We start from the raw sequence: 22,705 nt of genomic DNA, 5'->3' as shown, positions 1-22,705 counted from the left end.
TGAGGTAGGATATTTCAAACTCTCTAGATCAAATGGTAGATACAATAAAGATGATTCTAAAACATGGCTTCATGTCATCCCATTTAAATATGACCAACTATTTTAAGTCAGGAGATATCTGATGGAGGCTTGGGATATTAATTTTGAATGATGACGTGACTAGCAGCCCCCGATTTACTGCAAAATGGACCAGAAGAGTTGCCATTTGTTTGTGCTAGGTTTGCACTAGCTGTTGGGACAACCCTCTGTTATTGAGAGTTGGTACGCTCCGTCAACCACTACGGAGGAGCTGGGATTGACGTCACCACTCAAACTTAATATCTATGAAACAAAAGCACCACAAACCAAAATTTTTACAGCACAAATGAATGGCACCATTGCGGTTCCGTTCTGCTGTAGATAAGGAGGCTACGTGACGCCATCACTCAAAATTAATTATCTCAAAAACAATAGCAGCACAAGCGAAATTTTTGACAGCACAAACGAAGCATATACGAACACCATTTTTAACCACTTTTAATCAAAATGCACAAACGATTGCCATCATTTCAAAATAAATTTGCGTCTAATGGGGGGGCAATTTCACGGAGGTCAATGTGACAGAGTTGGGTGGCATAGCAGTCACAGGAAAAATATCACTTGTAATCTTTGAAGGCATTCTTACTGTAGAAATTAATATTCAGCCACAGATGGCAATTCCATGACTCATTCCAAGGGTCGACAATATAAATTGCCCGGTGGCCCAGATGTAGTTTTAAAACCATAAAGGCCAGCAGAATGCTCCAACTTCTTGCTTGGTGGGGCCAATAAAATTAATGTGTAGATTAAGAAAAAAAAAAAAAAAAAACTTATTTCACATTAATTCCCAGTGGCACTGGTTTCCTTGTTGTGACGACGTTATGCTATCCCAATCAAAGACAACAATGTTTGCAGCCAGCCGTTGCTCTTTGTGGTGCGTAAACACACCTCGTTCGCTCGCTCTCGCGTGAATGTGCGCAACCTGATTACTGCTGCTGATTGATATCTCCGTACCGACACCATGTTCCTGAAACCACCAGCACCCCAAGCACCGGGCAAAAAACACAACTCAAGAAAGAGAACATCACCGGAGGAGTTGACGGAAAGTGAAATCCAATATGGAAAGAAAAGTGACAGAAAGTTTCACCCCAAGTGGCGAAACCACCGGAATTGGCTCGGCTACGATGAGACAAAAAAACAAGGTTTACTGTGAGGTTTGCAGAACAATGTCCGCATATACAGAGAAGTAAGCGAGAGTAATGGTAAATGGAGAGTACTTATATAGCACATTTATCTACATCTTTACAATGCCCGAATCGCTTTACATTAGCACACATTTACCCTTTCACACACACATTCAAACACCAATGAAACTGCTGCTATGCAAGGCGTTACCAACCCATTGGGGGCAAATTAGGGTTCAGTGCCTTGCCCAAGGGCACTTCAACAGCGGGCAGTAGTAGTCAGGAATCAAACCGTTGACCCTTCGGTCCCAGGACAACTCCAGCTACCAACTGCGCCAAGGCTAGAGAAAAGTTAATGAGTATGAAACTAAAACCTGACCTGAGTATGAACATAATGTAAAAATTTATCTGCGTGACTACGGAGAAAATAATATTGTCATAACGACGGTCTAGCTTGAAAATCGTGAGCAATAATTGCCTTAGTCATCTCTTTAACATCTATATTATAGCCACGACAAATGAGCCGGTGGCGACTTCCAGTGGGCGGTAGGGGGAAGACGGGAAAGCTTCGCCCAGGCACAGGGCTTTCCCGTGGGCGTGCCTCTCCCTGGAGCTCCCAAGAAAAAAAAGTTTTTTTGTTTGTTTGTTTACATTAAAATATGTGTAAGTGGTCAATGGCGTCGATTTGGCTTTAGATTCATGTTTTTGCACTGTTTTGCTGCACTTTTCATTAAATCTACATCAAAGAAAATAAATGTTATTCATGTTATTTTAGCAAATTGGTCTTTTTGGTGATTATTGGGATCAATAACTAACGCTGGGACCTGGGCCTGGGGGCCAGTGGCTACATTCCCTTATTGTTTACCCCTGCTTTCATGTCTATCCTTCAACATGACAATTCTCACCACCAGAGTTGGGTTTATTGAAGCCTACTTGCCGAGGTTGGGAGTGGAAAAGATGAAATTGTCCACTCTCAACTCCATTACAAAATTGTATAATCAGCATGGATGTGCTGTTTATGGACAATATTAGGAAAAAAAAAACATTGGTGACTTGTAACAACTCTGTCATTGTTTGCATACTATCCTCATTAAAATATGAAAACCTAAAGATGTTTGGGTGGTTTTAGTTAAAGCAGACAGTTTTTTCATCTGTGTGGTTTTGACAAAGATCAGATCACATTTGATGGTGATTTTATGCAGAAATGTGAGAAAATCCAAAAGGTTCAGATACTTTTTCATACCACTGTATGTTACAAGTATATGTAAACATTTTACCGAAAATAAGGCTCTAGTTGCACAATCACTGGCAAAAATACAGGTTTATCCTTAAATACAATAAAAAACATTATGGACACCAAAAGAGAATTGTTTTCTTTTCTCTTCTACTTTTTTAAGCAAGATCACATTTGACAACAAGGTACAGGTTGCTGTGGAACACAATATAAGGCCAGTCACATTGTTGAAGATAAGCAAGTGCAGGGCTAGTGTAAATTACAACAACTACATTCAGTGCGATGGTAAGTGGTACTTAAATCATCAATCAATTTGCTTTTATTTATTTCTATGTGGGCATACTTCTGTATCCATATGAAATATATCTGTAGCACAAAAAATTTAAGTACAGTGGTAGGTCTATTTACGAACGTCCTTACATATGTAATTTTCAGGTCACGACACGGCTCAACGGGAAAAGATATCCTCTTGTCACGAAAGAAATTTCAGGATACGAAAGACAAAACTACAGTATGGATTGATACTCGTAGCTCCCAGAGTGTACTGAACGTAACATACTTATAACTGCTCTGCCATTGGCTATAGCCCAACATCTTCATGGCATTCAAATGGCTATATATGGCTGTATGTGTATGTGTGTATCCCAGCGTCCTCGTCATTCAACCCTTGGGCCATAAGGTGTTGACAGCGTTACATGAGTGTATTAACTTATCTTCTTTACGCTATTCTTTGTTATTTACATTATGCACAACTCTCATTTTATGTTTATTGTGCAATAATCTAATTGTAACATACATCCATTACATGTTTTGATGCATTTTTATGGTTTATAAAAGCAATATGTACCAATTAGGACATTTACTTAACAACTTACGTAATTTTCAGTTTAAGAAACTACTTCCAGAACCAATTAATTTCGTAAGTAGACGTACCACTGTACATCTGGTCTCAGGAAACCAAATTGAAAAGTTAGAAGCTGACCAGTCAAAATGACATGACAGTGACAGCAAACATGCCTGACCTAGAACACAAATTCCATTAAAATAAAGACTTTGTTCCTTAATAATTAGAAGAATCATAAGACTGACGATTAGATTTGAACTGCAACTTCTTGACAATGCTGATATGAAACCCCAATTGACAATGTGCCTGACTCACACCAAGTTCTTTGTAGTTATGTTGCTATGCTTTGTGGAAAAAAAAATTCAAAAGCAACCACAGTGACTGTTATGTTGCCAGATTGACGCCTAATAGTGAATAGAAGTGTTTATTCATTGTATAAAAGATGTACTGGTTACAACAATGTTTGGTTGATGACTCATTCATTCATTATTCATAAAGAAGGAATAACCTGTTGTGTAAACAAGAAGACTGTAGTTGCTGTATGAATGAAGAACACATGGGAATTTTTGGGTTACTCTGTTTCACATGATCAGCAATCGGATATGAGAGAGTTTCTGTCGAATTGTTGGGAAGATGGGTCACACCAAAAATTTCATGTACTAACACATCAGAACATCAAAGAACCAATCTTTAACTGTGTCAATAAAACGAATGTAAGCTGTAGCATGGGATATTTATGTAAAATTCATTGACACGAAAAAATCTGACAAAATTTGAATGTGACTGGAAGGTGATTCGACCCAAGATTCGACCCTTTTCACAGCCTACTTTGTATGCAGCCAGTCTGAGGTCTGCCAAGTTTTTATGAATGGTGCTGACACATTCTGCACCATGCTTCTCCCATTTACATTTAGATATTGTGTTTCAGCATTTACTCTGGACAGTAATCTTACAGAGTAAAAACAATAGAATAAATGGTGCAACGGCAAGCCACACTCTTGTACTTGCATTGTCATTTACAGAGCGCAAAATATTATATCAACTGATATAGCTGAATTCAGATAGACTACTGCATCCTAAAAGAGTAGAAAGAACATAATCTAACAGTCATATGTAAAGTTTACACCATTCAATAGGAGTTTTGAAACTGTGATAAAGTCAAAGGCTATTACAGTCAGGCGTCTTAAAGTAGATAAAGTAGTCAAGGCTGATTCCCAAAAGACATTTTTCCATTGTTATGTTTACTTCACAAAACCGCAGCAACAGCTGTAGAATATTTTACAGAAAAAACATAATTACAGGGACAAAAAGCGCAAAATTCCTCGAGGGAGTCCTTGGTGGCTAACGGCGAGCTAAGCAAAGCTAATGCTAGTCCAGCTTGAGCTCTTGTTTGGCGGGCTTTCTGGGCAAAATGGGTGAATAAAAACTAAATAAATAAATAAAATATGAAGTCAATTTATTATACGGTTGTTCAAGTAGACTATAAAAAATAGACCTTCCCAAGAAAACTGAAAAGAGGAAAATTAATTTGGGCAAGATATGTGGCCTGCACTGAGGACAGAAGCTACACAGAACATTTTGGAGGCTAGCTGGATGACAACTTTGTCACTGGGAACTAGTACCTAATCGAAGACGAGAGCTAATGTGGGGAATGGGAAGCCACTTCAGCTAAACTAAGCTAACGGGACCGATGGTGAGCTGAGTATTAGCCAAAGTAGCAGCAGTTTTTTAAAAGACAATGATTCAGATGTTAAAAATATCCTTCCATACTAATTATCTGTGGGGTGGCATGGCTCAGTGGTAAAGTAGTTGTCTCCCAACCCAGAGGTTGTGAGTCTGATTCTCTCACCAATATTTACATAAAATAAATGCTACCTGCACTTTTTTTTTTGCTTTTAACCAAGAATGGAGACTGTTTTACTCCCATATCTATAAATAATTCAGAGATTTAAGCATTTACTCACAAGAATTTTTAACGGAAAAAGCTCTTTGTCTGTGTTTTCACTCCATCAGCTACGATGGAGATAGGCCACCTATGAATTGGCCCGGCGCCACGTGTCCCGTCAGTACATTATGAAGTCTATGCTATCAATTAGTTAGTTTGAATAACCGAGTAATTTGATTGGGAACATCATTGCAGAATAAATTTTACGAGATGTAAAACAAAGGCTTGCTAAGATTGCACTTTCAAAAGAGCATTAAATGCGAAAACAAAATAAAAATTCCCCGTTTTTTTTTTTTTTTTTTAACTATGCAGAATTGCACTTTAATTCTACAAAACAGTATAAAACAGTTGATAAATTAATAACAACAAAAGAACAATCTGTTAACTTGCGCAGCAATAGTCCGCTAGCTTAAATGCTATAAAATGCCAATTTTTAAAAAATTTTAATTTTACAATGCGTTAACAAATCGCTCAAAAACATATTCCCACCAAAAACTGCTAGATATACATCTAAACTAAATTACGAATGCATAAACAATCACATTAGCTCAAACAAAACTTCCAACCTTATGTTGGTCTTAACAGGGAGCAGCTGGATTCAGCCATGTTAGATGAGGTATATCGTATTCACTGTAGTCACTCGAGGGCAGTGTACCCACCCAAGTCAATTAAACTAAATGCAAACACTTTCAAGCCCAACTATAAAACAAATCCTCAAAGCAGCAAGATTGGATTCAAAGTTTTTTTCTAATCGAATTACTCTAGCTAATCGATTAATCGTTGCAGCACTAATATTTTTACAAATTATTATTAGGTATTGAACATGGCTCGTTTTTTTAAAGATCCAACGGTAATTGTTAATTGATGTTGGTTTGTTTTTTTCTGGGGTTTTTTGTCTCCTTAAAATGTATGATTATGGAGGTACAGTGACTATGGATTCCGCAAATGATACGTTTAGATTTCTCGTAAGCACCGTCTAACTGTTTGCATTACTCTAACACACTTAATATAATTCAGCAGGGAATAGTGTTGTTTCTTGTACTTACTGTTTGACGGTTTGTATTACTCTAACACACCCAATATAAAATAAATAGCACTTATACCATAGTTTAAGGAAAACAAGCAGAATATAGGGCATAAAAGATACACAACGCCTTCTTATCATGAAAGCCCAACGTGTGCGTCATGAGCAAGATTGACGCACCAACTCTCGCAATCAGTTCTCCCGGACAGTCCAGAGCAAATGGCGGGACGGTCTGTCCCAGCACATGAAGCACCGGAGAACGCCTGATATTCAACTGATAACACGACTGACAAGATTCCAACAGCCCCTTTGACTCTAAGGTGGCAAAATCCACAACGCTCGTTGCCCGGAAAACAGTAACACCCGAATCCTCCTGTCCAATCCACAAACAGACAATAATCCCAAACACACCCTTCCTCCTGCCCACCGCCTGCCCCGCAGACTTCAAAATACTGAATGTTTAACTAAGCATTGTCATTTTTTCTTGGGAACCTTTTGTTGACTTCTGATATGGTGACATTGGAACGAGTTTGCCTCCTCGCCTGTGTCTGTGCCTGTTTCACCTTTCTTTTTGATTACTGTTGAACCGAATAAATTGTCAACTTGTTCTCAGTGAGCCTTCTTTAAACCTTTCAAAATGGAGTCAGTACAAAGGGTAAAGACTAAGTTAGACATGCGAAGTTTGGCCTTCTGGCCGGACTGCTGGAAACTGCTGGCCCAGGCCGTTGGGAACCGCTGGCCCGGGCCGTTGGAGCTGCGCCAACGCGGGTCCAGCAGTTCGGCTGGTGCGATTCCGGTGGTCTGGCTAGAAGGTCAGATTCCTTCAGTCTTTAACTGTATTGGTTTAAGAGTTTAAGAAAATATTGATTTTGTGGGATATTAAGATTTTAGCAAACCGTTTGGTACAATATGTGCCTTAGAAAAGTCCTTAAACAGTGGTGCAGGCCTCTTTGTGTGGGATGACACGAGAGGAGAGCATTGGATGCTCTTTTCTATCCTTCTATAAAAAAGTGTAATTGCACATCTATTCCAGTAGATGGAAGTGGCACTCTTCTTATTATTATATATATACATGTGCGTATGAATTAGCTCTACGTGTAGAGTTTTTATACATCGAGCATGTGCGCACACAAGACAAGCGCAGGCGATATAAAGTGGGGTGAACAAAGCCACAAGTGGTGACATCAAAACGAAATTTAACAGGGATCAGAGAGACTAAGCTAATGAAACAAATGAAATATGACTAATTGTATGTAGTGCTTGGCTTCACTGTGACTATGGTGGGAGACAAAGAAAGACTCGAGTGTTTAACATGTCTAAAATGTTTGCAACAGACAGGAAAAAGCAAAATAAACAAAGGTGTCTCATACAGACATTATACCCCAATCATGCTCATGTGCTGCTTGTGTTATTGAACTAAATGAGCCTAATATTGCCAGCAATCTCCCACGGTCTCCAAGTTTGACACCTGTTATCATGTGTTAGCGGGCAGGCCATTTCCTGGAGGAAAGGGATGGTATATTGAGGCCATGAGGACTCAAAAATACTACTACCAGTACCCTATTCAGATCCACAGCAAATTGGAATGTCTTCTGTTTAATTGCTAATCACTCGATGCAACTGCATGGATGGGGGTGTAAACAAACAGTGCCTTGTCCAACAGAACCAATCATGAACAAGAACGCATAATGTAAAATTATTCACACATTTAAAGTGTAGAGAATTGTTTGAAATGTATCACAAATGAACATGTAGCTTTATTTAAAAGCAGATAAAAATTCGTATGTTGCGTATGTATTGTAAGTAGGTGCGCCAAGTCGCCAACTTTATGGTTGCTGTACTTTACTGTATACATAACATACAGCTGCGGTCGTCAAACTTTTTACCACTTCAAATGATATTCAGTTCCGCAGGCACCACCATAAACAAATGTTTCAAAACAAACACTACTAAAAGATTATATGCAAATGTGTTGGACTTTGTTTACAACAAACTGCATTTAAATCGCTTTAAAGTGCCTGTGACACGAAAAAGCATGTTTATTTCGTAATATGCGCGGTATTTTATGCGCCTGAATGATATGGGCCGCTTGGATGTGTGTGGAAGCGATCGCTATTTTTATTTAGTTTTTTGAATCCCGCGCCATGAAAATGAGTGACTTCCGGCATCGGTCTTGCATTGAGGAGGAGGGCGCTGTGACGTGTACGGTAGAAGACGTCCTCTTCACGCTACAGTGTACTGTTGTGTATGAGGACGAAGGATTCAGCTGATTTTGCGGATTAATACGTTTATTTTTTGCATCACGCCAGCCAAACGGCTGCAGAAAAATAGTTCTGTATGAGGGAGAGGCGTATGCGCCTTTTTGGAGTTTCAAAAGGTTCCTATTCACCGTGGATATTTACTGTGGGACCATTGGACTGACGAGGAAGTGAGTAAACATCTTGTTTTGTATTATGTCAAATACGAATACAGCGATTACAAAGTAAACACTACAAACTTCCTTTAAATGAAGGACTACTTACGTTTGATCATTGATAGGCATGTAAAAAGCTCTCCTAATGGTCATTAGCAGCAGCACGTTAGCTGCACAACAAATCCAGCCACCCTCCTCCGGGGAACGAACTGTAAATTGCTCTCCGCCGGGCGGTTTGCCGATCCACTAAGACAATCAACAAGCGGGTTGTCATGTCAAATAATCCAGGATAGTTATGTGTGATTTTCCACTTCGAAGACTTTGAAACATCACTCGGTTCGGGTTAGCATGTCGGCTAGCTGTCATGGCTTCTGGTTTGTTTACATTCTCCGAAGCCGGGGAAGGGAAATGACATATGTCCGATTTAGGTGTCATAAAATATCGTTCGGGAGGTGCGACAGTAAAGGTGAAGTCGACATTTTTGACCATTATGGAGTAATTTTGCCATGTCGTCCTGAATAAATGCATTTTTATTATTTCATATTCCATTCAGCACAAGACTGTTATTTGTCATGAACATGCCATTTATTTAGCAATTGGGGAAAATACTTGGATAAAAAGAATATCCTGTAAAAATATTGAAGTAAAGAGACAGAAACAATGACATTTTGCCGCTCTCTTCGTCGCGTTTTCCTCGTTGTGAATAGTTCCCCCTCGACGGGCTGACTGGTCCTTCTCAAGCCATTTATATGGCTATTGGGGAAAAATACTTGGATAAAAAGAATATCCTGTAAAAATATTGGAGTAGAGAGACTGAAACAATGACATTTTGCGGCTCTCTTCGTCGCGTTTTCCTCGTTCTGAATAATTCCCCCTCAATGGGCTGAATAGTAAAACCAATGAGCCCAGTCTACCGCTGACGTCATCCACCTGTTGGGGACGCTAAAGCCCTATAATGGTAGGCGTGGCTAACCGGCAGATTAAAAGACTAATTTCTCGTCATCTGTGCTTTTCTAAATTGTTGTATATAGTCGAATCGTCTCAAAATATGATTCTAATTCACATAATAATGCCATTTAAGACTTTTTTTCTCGTGTCATATGCTCTTTAAAGTTAAACCAAAGGAATATCTTGCAATTTTAACCATGGATGTCCCGATTGCATATTTTTGCATTCAAATTCGAGTCCAAGTCACCTGATTTTGAGGCTCTTGAAACCAAGTCCCGATCCGATACTTCGGAAATGTATTCTTAGGGGGAAAAAAGCACATCTAAATATTTGGCATTGAGAGATCATGTTTCACTGCGATCGACGTCCAATCTAATTTGGCTGTCAAAATGGATTGGACGACTATTGCCTTCAGTGGCAGCCAATGAGTTAATCCTTAAAAATAAATAAAAACATTTTGAGACCCTGAAAATTTTTAACATTTAATTCAGTTTTGTCTGTGAGTGAGCATGCATGCAGCGTGCATATATACACAACATATCATTGCCATCCTTAAAATAATGACCGCATTGTAGCAACGTTTCTGTTAATCTGGGCTACATAATCTACAAAATGTTGCCAACGGGTAGCAGTCCAAAAAAACAACAACAAAAAAGTTTTGTTGACATGCTAACATACCCATGAGAACCACTCCACCTGCGATAACAGATTTTAGTGGGCAGTATATTGTCTCATAAATTATTGCCAATATGTGAAATTAGTGTCCCAAAAAAAAAAAAAAATTTAATACCTCCTAATAAAGCACCCATTCAAACACAATATTTTTTTATTCTAAGGTGGAAAGGTGCTAAACAAGTGTAATACCATTTAACGATTTATACACAAACTATATAATATATCGGCCGATAAAAGCATTTTGAAATGATAGCGGCTAATATCGACATCGGTTTTTCATTGTCGGTTTTCGGCCAGTATGCATATGGCATTGCTGTCATAATCACTTAGTTCCTGACCGAGCGTTTGGTGTTTTTCGCCCCCTGCTGACGCTCAGGTGTAATTACTTTTTATAAGTTCCAGCCGTTTCCGCTGATGTAATCATGTCATAATCAGGTATGTTAATAGAGAGCTAAAAAGACAAGCTAACGTCTTCAACCAGTGTACAATAGCAGTTCTTGCCATCTCACCACGTTGCTTGGGCCTTATACAAGCATCGCTTGTAAGTTATATTCTAGCTTTATTTTAAATTCATGAGAATTGTCTAGTATGTTGGAGATGTGTATATTTTGTTTTGTTTGCATTTGTGGTAAAATGTGGCTACATTATTTCATTGCTAGCAAGCTGTACTACCAGTTGCTATTCAAATTGTCACATAGTGTATACTTTGCTTCACTTTGTGACTTTATTTTATATTATTGACACAATGTTTTGTTGTCAGTGCTCTTGTCAAGAGAAAGATGAACACAGCAAAGCCAATTCAACTTTACTCCAGCGTCAGACTTCTCTTTAAAACCTAATTTGTTTGCTATCTGTCGATTTGTGTACCCACACACACATTTAGGACAGAATGAATGCGTTCTTTGCACTTGCACTTGATCCCAAAAAACAGATTTTTCCACAGTTTTGATACAAAAAATATAGTAGTGCAGTATAGGCACTTTTCCCATCACTTTAGTTAAAGTTGTTCTCTTATTTTTCACAGATGGTTTATTTGGAAAACATTAAAGTTGGTACATATATCATTATTAAAGCATCCAGTGTGGCATCACAATAGAATTAGCCATAATATGTTAAATCCACGACCGCATATATCGGTATCGGTTCGATATCGGTATCGGATTTTTGGAGTCAGACTATATCGAGATATCGGTTAAAAAGTCTTTTTTGGACAACTCTAAAAAATAATAAATATTTTTGAAAGAAAATCACAATGCATAACGTGTCATTTAAAGTGGCCTGCAAAGTACGCACATTAGCAAATTTAAAGCCAAATTATTGGATTTTTTGCCAATCAGTCATCTTAGTGTCAAATCTGAAATATGTGAGAGTAACTGCAGACCTCGGCATTTGTGTTGAAACTTGCGTGCTTTTATTTCGACACACTTGACGCCCTAAGCCGCTAACTGTAATCCTTACACTCGATACAAAAAGTGCACTATTTTCTTACATATATGGTGCCATTTGGACATTTTAAGGCTGAAGCAACTAATCGAATAACAAATTAGCTACCAACGAGTTTGGTAATCGATTTTTGCCGGCAGCTATGAGCAGTCTAATTTGGGTCCTTGTTTGTGTGTAATGTGAGGCTGCGCGCGCCAGTGATTAGAGCAAGAGAGAGAGAGTTCACTGCTACACTCAGGTTGGGTTGTTGAATCAATAATACTGTACAGCAGTGTGTCGAGAGTTAGATTGTCTTTTGCGTTGTTAGGTGCAGTGTGCCTCTGTCAGAGGTGTGTAAATTAAGCACTTGAGTTATTGTTGGATAGTAAAGTGGAGAAGCATATTAGCACCTGAGTCATTGTTAGATAATAAAGTTGTCTCATTTCTTTTTATAAAGATACACACATAATCCCATTCATAAAACAGTCTCCTTTCAATACAAACTCCCATTCAAACTGTAAATTGTCATACAAGAGAGTGTGCTTTGAAATTGAATTTTGATTTTATTTATGAACAATCGTTTGCTAAAGAAAACTGATTTATTCGTCTGCCTCCTCCTTATTCAATTTTGCTTAGTTTGTTTAAAGAAAATAAATGAGTCATTGACACAATTCATATCAGCGCTTTGCCCACTAGAAAAAAAGATGTCAGTCAGCAGCACTTTTTTTTAAATTTGATTGAACAGAACTTTTGTCAAATGTGTGAACTGAAAAATTATTTTTATGTTTTATACTCAGAACCTTAAAAACTGTAACAAGTTTTATGTACTCAAAACAATACAGTTGTAGACTATTGTTAAGTCAGGAAGCTGTAATAAAATATTATTTTCTGAAGGAAATAGTACATTGTCCTTCACCATTAGCCTCAAAGTAGTAATGCTAACACTGCACAATGTTTAATATATGTATGTTTATATACATTTTCTTAGTTTGTATGTCTGAACTTTAGCTATACAGTGTTTTTATAACCGATAAACATCTGTGAAAGGAACTGGAGTCTTATATGCAATCATTGGCAAAGTTTTAAAACGTACATGTGCTGATCGTAAACGGACGTGGCAATAAAATTTATCGACCTCATTTTCATTTACCGTGCGATTAACTGACTTATTGCAAATCGCGACAGGCTTAAGAAAAATCCTGGATGCAATTAATGGGTCTTTAAACAAAAAGACACCAGTTAATCCAAATCCAAAGTACTACATGCGCACAACCGATTTGAATTTGAGGCGGCCAGGTGTCCAAAAGGTTTGGCAACAAAATGCCTTGAGGGATGCATTAACACATCAATACCACCACAGTGATGAAATTAGCACACAACGGCGCTGCAACACGTTGCAGCTGCTTCATCACACTGACAAATAAACACATGCTGCCTGTGCGACACATGCAAGAAACTAAAACTTTACTCTCCATCACGCACACAAAAACTCTGTGATGAATGAAATCACGTCTCACAAATGTAGACTGTTTAAAGCAGGTGTTCTTAACCTTGGTTCAATGGAACCCCGGGGGTTTTGGTGAGTAAGTCCAAACTAAATCTACACAATGTGATGTTTTAGACCAGGTTTTGGATTGGTTTGCCCCAATTTTACAGGCTTTATTACATTTCTTTCAACTGGTTTGGTCTTTTGAAAGTTGACTCACACTTGTTATGGGGACGTATAATAAATCTACTGGCAGCATGGACTGCTGTGGAACAAAAAAAATATTTGAGTCACATTTTGCACCATGAAAATAGTAAAAGGCAAAATTATTTGTAGTAAATTTTTGTCTCACACGATTGCATTGTTCTTAGTGCTGCAACTATTAATCGATTAAGTTGAGTAATTCGATTAGAAAAAAAAGCTTCAAATCAAATTGCTCTGCTTCGAGGATTCGTTTAATTAGGGTGGCATTTTAATGGTTTTGAAAGTGTTGCATTTAGTTTTATTGAGTTGGGTGGATACACCGTCCTCTAGTGGTAACAGTGGATATGACATAACTCATATACTATGGCTGAATCCTGCTGCTCCCTGTTAAGAAAAAACGTTGGCATTTTATAGCATTTAAACTAGCGGACTTTTGCTATGTAAGTTAGCCAATTGTTCTTTTGTTGCACATATATCCTCATTTATTTATTTTTTATACTGTTTGAGGCTCAGGTCAGATATTTTAAATTTTTTTATGTTCCTTATGCGATTACTCGATTATTCAAACTAACTAGTTCATCGATTAATCGACTAATAAAATAATCGATAGCTGCAGGCCTAAACCAGAGGATATAATATGTAAGAAAGACGGGGCATATGGTGGCAAAGGATAGAATGTTGAAACAGGAGAATGTTATTTTCAGTGGAGTAAGGCAATGCACAGAAGAAAAAGGTGTCGATAAAAAAGCTAACTCTGGATCAGGTCTGCTCTTTTTCCCGTCTTTTTCAGCCTTCAACACTCAAGCCATCGCCTTTAACTGAACATTTGTATGTTCTTCCACATCTTTACCAGTGAATTTGGCACCAGGGGCATCATTTTCAGACAGAATTGGTAGGTTTAGCTCAGTAAACATCTTGTTCATGCACTATTTACATGCATCTAGCACAGTGCTTCTCAATTATTTTCTGTTACGCCCCCCCAAGCAAGACGTAAATGTTTTGCGCCCCCCCAAACTCTCCGCCGCCACTGTAAATAGTATTATTCGTCTATAAAATTACTATTATAAATACGCATCTGCCTAACATTGTGTCCTTTTTTTCTAATAAAGAAAAAAAGTAACAGATCAACTTATAATAAAGTATAACTTTATTAACATTGTTTTGTCTGTAACAGAGAAGACTTGACGTGCATCAATTTGCCTGAATTAAAAAAAAAAAAAAGTCACATTCAAACTGTAAAAATACACTCAAGGTATTTTTGACCATTTGATACAGAAAAATAAAATGTAATAAAATCCGTAAATAATAACAAATTCAAATTGATTAGAAACATTTACTCATGAGGACAATATGCCAAAAAATTTGACCGAAAAAACAAAAATGAATTAAGGAAAAAAAAGAGTGTCCTTGGACAGAAGGACAGTTTTTATTTTTGCTGCTCACACTCAGTATTACCTCCTTTGCAATGGTGTGGAGTCATTTTGCAATGAGCATGCTAACAATGCTCACTGGTTTACTGATATAACACTGACAAAGCAGGACTATTGTTGGCAATATTCGGCACGTTTTCGCTGAAAAACAATCAAGCGGCTTATCAATGAGATTGGGGTCGAATGTCTTTAAGTGGCGTCTTAATTGATTTGGCTTCTGGCAGTCCGCTATAATTATTTTCAGACACAGTAAACAGTAGTCTTTCCTCATCACCCCACTGTATTAAAAGTCAAAGCTAAAAGGCAAACGGCACGAAAAAAGCGCATTCTCGGCGGCCGAGGTAGAACCGTAGGTGAGGGCGGTCGTCGTGACGATCCCAAGCCGAAAATGGCACTTCTCGGGCGGCGACGTGAGAACCGGACAAGACAGTGGATCGCTGCGTGAGTGAGTCCGGTCGGAAAACGGCTTTCGAAAACGGCGGCGGCGCACTGCTCTTCATATCTGTTTTCTGTGTGCTGAGTGCTCTTCCTTAGTTCAAAAATACTGCACGCACTCTGAAAATGAGAGCGCCACTGCCACCCACTGAGTGGATGTGCAAGTACACTTTATTCCAGTCCGGCAAAAAAAAAAAAAAAAGCATGTTCCCCGAGGACACATGCGCCCCCCCGGCATCGCTCTGCGCCCCCCCAGGGGGGCGCGCCCCACTATTTGAGAAGTACTGATCTAGCATGAGGGACAAACGCGAGTTTGACCCCCCTAGCAACAGTTGCTAACGTCATGAATATTAATGAGCAAAAGTGATGTGTTGCTTGCGGTACGCCATTCCCTCAGACATTAGCTTGCTATTTTACGGTTTTGAAATTAAAAAAATAAATAAATAAAATAAATAAATGAATAAATAGCATGTGTAACTCATGGTGTTTGGTACCCTTTAGAAATGTGCAGAAACACTGCTTTAAAGAGAAATATCCATCTAAGCCTTTGCTTTGGCTACAGCTCCAGGTAGCATTGATCTGCTCAGTCGAACCTTGGTAAGAACATTAAGAGAGAAACTCTCTCACCGCTTAAGAATGATCTTAAAATGACAAAGTTTTCACATAGTTGATCAAGTTAATAGCAAAAAGATACACATGCATTGCTTTGTCAGCATTTATGAAAAGTGTGCAAAAATGCGTGAGTGCGTGTGTGTGAGAACTGACTTTTATTGTCACGATGGAGGGCAGAGGCGACCCAGGGTTGTGATTGGACCATTCTGCAAAGGGGCACAGTCTTGTCCTCCACAGATGATGATGTGATCACCATGGAAACACTCAGCAAAAGGTCAATCCAGAAGGGAAACCCAATCAATCAAATGATTTCATAGGTGGGCGGCCTTTGTGTGGGGAGGGGCTCTTAAGTAACCTTCATGAGGCGTGCTTTCAATCCCAGAGTTTGCTCAAACAGTTAATCTGACCAACTCAGTCAATCTTGAAATGGTGGGAAACCAACCAATCCAATCAAAAGGCACCGTCTTCTCTAGCTTCTTTCTTTGTTACTGTGGTTTCTAAGGCAACCAATTGGTGTACAGGCAGCTTGTCTATCTTAAGTAAAAATATAAAGGATGTAAAGAGTTACGCTATAGATATAGAGATCTACATATATAATCTTTTTCTCTGTGGCTGGGGGGACGTGGGTAATATTTGGTTATCAGGGTAGATTTTGCTTGTTTCTTTACGGTGGAAGTTTGCACTGATCCAGATTGCTGGTAGTTTATTTTAGGTAGTCAAAAAGTAGGTCCTACAATTCTAGAATGCTAAGATTTCTACTCTCTCATCAATCCTAACCCCATGAGCATTGTCCTGGGTAGGATGTACCCTAAGTAGGAAAGATGAAGTTCATCAGACATATTCAATTTGTAATCCAAAATGGGCTTTTTCTGTCCAGCGCAAAATCCACTGCAGCAGGTATTCCCAGGCTGGTAAGACTCCCGTCAAAATGGTTCTGGCCGATCTCACTCAGATTATTCATTCGAAAAAGTTTGTCGAATTGATGATTTGCTGTCTTAGTCGTTTGCGAGTCCACTAGAACAAGTGGAAGGGATAGAAAAAAAGGAGGGGAGTTTAATTTCTTGCTTTCTGCTTTTACCCCATCCCTCCCTCTAAAAATAGGTCCAATTACCAGCACTTTCTGGGGGACTGGACACTGGTCAGTGTAGGACAGTGTAGAGAGGTTCTCTCTCGGATTAAAATCCGGAGACTCGCCGTCATCTACTAGTGTCACATGAGCAGTGGAGACAAAGCTCCAAAGAGTCTTCAGTGTTGTGGTCACTCTGAGCAGAAGTCCATCACCTGACTAGAGACGAAAGTGGCAGACTTCTGCCAGTAGAAGGATCCCCTCAATAACAACAACAAGAACAACAACAAAAATCCAATAGACTTTAAATCAGGTTTGGATCTTGACAAGTGCTCCAAAATCTAGAGGAAAACCAGTCCACCGCAACGCATGTACTTCCACAAAAAGTTCCTTAGACAGAATTTCCACACTCACACGGCAACGTGTTTGACAAGGGGTAAACCAAAGAAGAAAAAATGAGTTTCGATCCAGTATTTGGTGTTAGATCGCCGAACGTTCCCTGTGGAAAGCACACAGGACGCTAGCGACGTGACTGTAGCGTTACCAATCGGTGACACGGTCCCTCCGATGTTAAGCGGAGCACAACTCGGTCCGGGAACAGATCGGCTCTTTGAGGTAATCACAATTAAACACGGCGTCTTCAAGGACACAAAATCCTCAAACTGTCTTTAAGTCCACCAAATACAGTGAAGTTCCTGAGTTTGCTGTCAGATACCCTGGATGCCTTCCCGGCGGCGCGCCTCTTTCCTCCCCTTCCGCTCCCCTTTCGTTCACTTTAGTGTCCTCGCCTTCTTGCCGCTGAGCCCTTCTTGCTATTCCGTGAGTTTTTTTGTAATCCTTCGAGGTGGAAACCTTCACAAGGGCAATCTCGAGTCATGTTTCTCGGATCTTTCCCTTTCCTTTGCCCAGTGTTTCTCCGTTATACAGAATCTGTGTTCTCTCCCACACTGCTCCCCACCCTGCGATTGGGGCCGTACCATAATGCACGACACGGAGGTGGCACGAGGCGCGCTTTCGTAGTCACTGCATTTAAGTAACAATGACGCAAGTTCATTAAACTGACGTTGGCTATAAGTATTCTAACTATAAGTGCACAAACTCGAAACTGCGGGGCGTTTTTGTGACGCAAAAATTTACATGACAAATGCGCTGGGCAAGCGGGGCAGCGACCCTCTCTTTGTTCCAAGTAGTTTCTTCCAGTTAGACCTCTCTCGTCCTGTCCATTTATAGTAACAACGGGGTATATTTACTGGAACTTTATATTCATATATATAGGCAACATTGACTAACAAACTAACCCGTACCACAATTTTGAAGAATAAACAACTTATTTTGTGTAAAACTGATACTCAATAAAAGGGAAGTCTTCATATAAGTGTGTATTTCCACGAAAGAAATTCAGTTTTTTTTTTAATTGAGGCAAATGGGTTCCCTTACACTTGTACTGGAACACATATGAAACCTGCTGTGATGATTGAAGAATAAACATTTTTATAGAAAACGCATTTATCCTATTTGAATGATAAAATTGGCAACAATAAAGCCTCTTTTTGATTCACTCTTTTAAAATGTTTCGACTTCTCTGTACTGGGGTGAGAGCAGCCTCTCCCTCACTTAGCACGCGCCCTCCCACAAGCTCTGTTGCTACCCGACGCCATGGCAGCTGCGAGGCCATTGGCTACGCAAAGTGTAGTCCCCGGCCGCGATTGGTCAGCGAGTCGGTCTGTGGGAGGAGCACTTGGCTCGGTTTCCCTGTGTCTCTTCAAACGGCGCGATGCAAGAATGACGCGGAAATAGTTTGAGGATGTCAGGTAGAAATGGAAAGAGGGAGGCTGGGGGTGGGCAGACTGTCGGTCGGTCGGGGGAGCAGGGAGAAGAGCGGGGCAAAGTGACTTCCCCTCACAAAGCGGCCAACGCTAAAAGTTGTTCCTGTTGCTATCCGAGCATTCCGGCTAAATCAGGCACAATGCTGCCTGGGAACAGCTCAGCACACAAACAGTGTCATAAACCAGTGGACGGCCCCCCTGGCTTAAAGGGAAATTCACCCTCAAATACAGTTCAGGCCGCATGGATAAATGTGTGTCAAATTCTTGTTGATTCAGTTGCAATTGAGTGACATTAATCTTTTAATATCTTTCAGCTTATATGTACAGTATATCATTAAATGGACCCCCCACCCCCAAAGCGAGAGAGCCCCTTTGAGCATTGCTGTATTTGTGCTGATCAAAGAAATTACTGAATACAAATAACAAATGCTGAAACGCAAATTTATACAACCCCTAGCAAAAGTATGGAATCACCAGTCTCGGACAAGCACTCACGCAGACATTTTATCATGTAGAACAAACTCAGATAAAAAGCTCGAAAAAAAATAATTAATTAGTTCAAAGGTGCATCTATTTAGCATTCAGAAACACTAAAAGAAATGAATAAAAACATTGTGGTGGTCAGTAAATGTTAATGTTTATAGAGCAAGTGCAGGGAAATATATATGGAATCACCTCATTCTGAGGAGAAAAAAATGGAATCATGAGAAACAAACAAAGAAATAACAATCAAAACACATGTCTAGTATTTAGTAGCACCACCTCTGGCTTTTATGACAGCTTGCAGTCTCTGAGACATGGAATTGATGAGTATTCTTCATCAATTTGGTGCCAACTCTCTTTGATTGCAGTTGCCAGATGATCCTTGCAGGTCAGAGCTTTGCTGTGGACAATTTTTTTTTCCAATTTCCACCACAGGTTATCAATTGGGTTGAGATCTAGGCTATTTGCAGGCCATGGCATTGAATGGATAAGTCTTTCTCCAAGGAATGCTTTAACAGTTTTAGCTCTGTGGCATGATGCATCATCTTGGAAAATGACAAACATATTTTTAATTGAAGGGATAAGAAAGCTGTCTAAAATTTCCATGTAAACTTGTGCATTAATTAAAGATTTAACCACAGCCATCTTCCCAGTGCCTTTGCCCAACATGCAGCCCCATATCATCAAGGACTGGGGGAATTTTGATATCTTATTCAGGCAGTCATCTAGTAAATCTCACTGGAACAGCACCAAACAAAAGTTCCAGCATTATCACCTTGTCAAGAGTCAAGAATCTGCATTGGACAAGGTGTAAAGAGTCAAGAATCTGCATTGGAAAAATGATGTTATTCGTGTGTGCTGGTTTTGGGCTCGTTTCTGCTGAATTTTTTTCTTTTGTGCTGCTATCGTTTTGAGATATTTACAATTCCTTTATAGGTCAATCTAAGGTCAACCAGCCCCCCACTTTGATTAAAAATGGCTAAATATGGTGTCAATCGTTTGTGCTATGTTTGTGCTGGTTTGCGCTGTAGAAAGTTTGTGCTGCAATCGTTTTTTTGATATTGTCCGGAGCCCCAAAGATGACATTGAAGAAGAAAAAAAAGTTGACGTTAAAAAAAACTGTGCCCCCAAAGCAAGGGTCAGCAACCCAAAATGTTGAAAGAGCCATATTGGACCAAAAAAAACAAAAACAAAAAACAAATATGTCTGGAGCCGCAAAAAAATTAAAAGCCTTAAATAAGCCTAATAATGAAGGCAACACATGCTGTATGTATCTGTATTAGCTATATTAGCCTACTATCAAAATGACTAAGTCAGCTAAAAATACATAATGAGCCTTCATGATTAAATGTTTATTTTCCCTGCAATGCATCCAACGCACCACGTGACTAACCTGTTGTATGATGTCACCTCAAGTTTAACTTCATTACAATATTCATTTTTTCATTGTGTTTATGAAATCTCAAAAACAATACAGAAATCAGATTTTTGATGTCATTTTTATTTTGAGGTTTCGAAAAACAATCAAATGGAACGTTCATAACATGCACCATATCTGGGCATGTCTTTGATTTTCTTTATTATCTCGGTTTTGTTTTTTGAAGTCTGCAAATAGGTGTTCTAATATGTTGATGAATGTCTCCTTCATGTACTCACCATCTGTGAACAGTTTTCCACGCTTTATATCTCCTGCGTTGCAATAAATCATGCTGCAGTAGTGGAGTTTGGCGATGCAATCCACTTCTTAAATCTTATTTTTGAGCTCCGCTAAGTTCTTCAGAAGTCATGGAATTGCACTTTTTCTCTCACTCCCAACTGGGTACTCGGCTGCAGGTTTGTTTACAATAACGACCTTCCTGGCATCCCGCCCTGCTGATAGAAACGTGTGTCGCAAGCTATGACGCAATTCTTCACTGACAGAAATATTGAAAATTAATATTTATTTGACACATTTTTACAGCATTGGAAAATGTTAAGAATGTGTGTGTCATTTTTGTCCTCCTACAGAAACCATATCAAAACAAAAATATATTTCCCTCAAACATCTTTTTCCATTTTTAAACATTTTTGAAAATGCTCCAGGGAGCCACTAGGGCAGCGCTAAAGAGACGTATGCAGCTCTCAAAGCATGGGTTGCCGACCCCCGCCTTAAAGGGACACGGAGGATTTCCTTTCTGTCAAAGCAAAAAAAAATTTTTTAAAAACACGGAAAAAAAAAAATTCGAGTCGAAGCAAACATTTTTTACATTGAAGCAACAAAAAACAAAACTAATTTCTTTTCACATCAAGGCAAAAAAATAATAATAATAACATCAAATGAAAAAAAAAAGTTTAATATCAAAGCAAAAAAATAAATCTTGGAAGATAATAACCAGGCGAACGTCCTCTTTTCTGTTTTCTCTGTATTTGCTAGACATTCATTGGTATCCATGTAGATGTCCAGAGTATAGCAATTGGTTGCTAATGAAGTCAACAAGGACCGCCAAATCACAGAACGTTTTCCAAGAAAAAAATGTCCGGTTGAGTTTAAGACTCGCTTCAAATGTCTTCTTCTTATCTGGAAACCATGGTTAATATCAATTCTTGATCTTATGTCACATATTTTAGGCCTATTTCAAAGTAAAACTCAATTAACCTAACCACGGGTGAACACGTTCCTTTGTTGCCATCGTTTACATGGAAATTGTGCCGCACTACGCACATTTAAGACAGTGGGATTATTATTAATATTACTGTATTATTTATTTTTTGCTTCAATGTAAAAAAAAAATTGCTTCGATGTAAAAAACATTTTTTTGCTTTGATGTAAAGATTTTTTTTTGTTCAATCTCAACTTTTTTTTTTTTTTTAACTTCCGTGTCATTATTTTTTCTAGGGCATTTTTTTTTTTTTTTTGCGTCCACAGAAAAAAAATCTTCAACGTCCACTTTTTCTTTCTTCTTACATGTCACTTTAGGGGCTCCGTAATATTGATCTTAATTTCGAGTGGTGACGTCACGCAGGTATATTGTCTCATAAATTATTGCCAATATGCGATATTATTGTCCCCCCCCCAAAATTACTACAATAAAACAATAACCAATTTAGTACAGTATATCCTAATAAACCACCTATTCAAACACAATACATGTTTTAAAACACAAATTGTATTAAAAATAATAACTTTGAAAAAAAATCAATGCTTAACCTGTCATTTGAAAGCTATCTTAGTGTAGAATTTGAAATAGTTGAGAAACCCAACGTCATTTTTTGTTCTCTGCCTATTAGAGCACCTCTGTGAAGTTGGCCCCCTATCAACAAAAAACTTGAGCAGCATGTCAACATGTTCCTAAAATAATATTAAAATATTATTTTTCAGAAATCATAAAAAAAAAAAATCCCTCCGAATTTTTGCTAATTACTAATATTTTTAAAAAATAGAACAAAATGACTTGGGTAATTAATTTACGGTGACGA

The 22,705-nt window shown here is 38.7% G+C and overlaps 1 protein-coding gene across 3 annotated transcripts in view; it reads right to left on the bottom strand.

The window, feature by feature from the left end:
- Positions 1–22,705, bottom strand: part of dyrk1b (dual-specificity tyrosine-(Y)-phosphorylation regulated kinase 1B) — a 103,527-nt gene that overhangs the window by 46,014 nt on the left and 34,808 nt on the right. Inside the window, exon 1 of one of the 3 annotated variants that reach the window (XM_057833121.1) lies at positions 16,028–17,903. The exons of the other annotated variants lie outside the window; for them this stretch is intronic. Coding sequence (XP_057689104.1) covers positions 16,028–16,130 — 103 coding nt within the window. The 5' untranslated portion in view covers positions 16,131–17,903. Of the gene's footprint in view, positions 1–16,027; positions 17,904–22,705 lie in introns of those variants that run through there. 3 annotated transcript variants of the gene reach the window in all.

Source organism: Corythoichthys intestinalis, chromosome 4 (genome assembly GCF_030265065.1).
Source record: "Corythoichthys intestinalis isolate RoL2023-P3 chromosome 4, ASM3026506v1, whole genome shotgun sequence".
Classification (NCBI taxonomy): Eukaryota; Metazoa; Chordata; class Actinopteri; order Syngnathiformes; family Syngnathidae; genus Corythoichthys; species Corythoichthys intestinalis.
The sequence above is the reverse complement of the archived record's forward strand: the minus strand, read 5'-3'. Positions and strand labels throughout refer to the sequence as shown.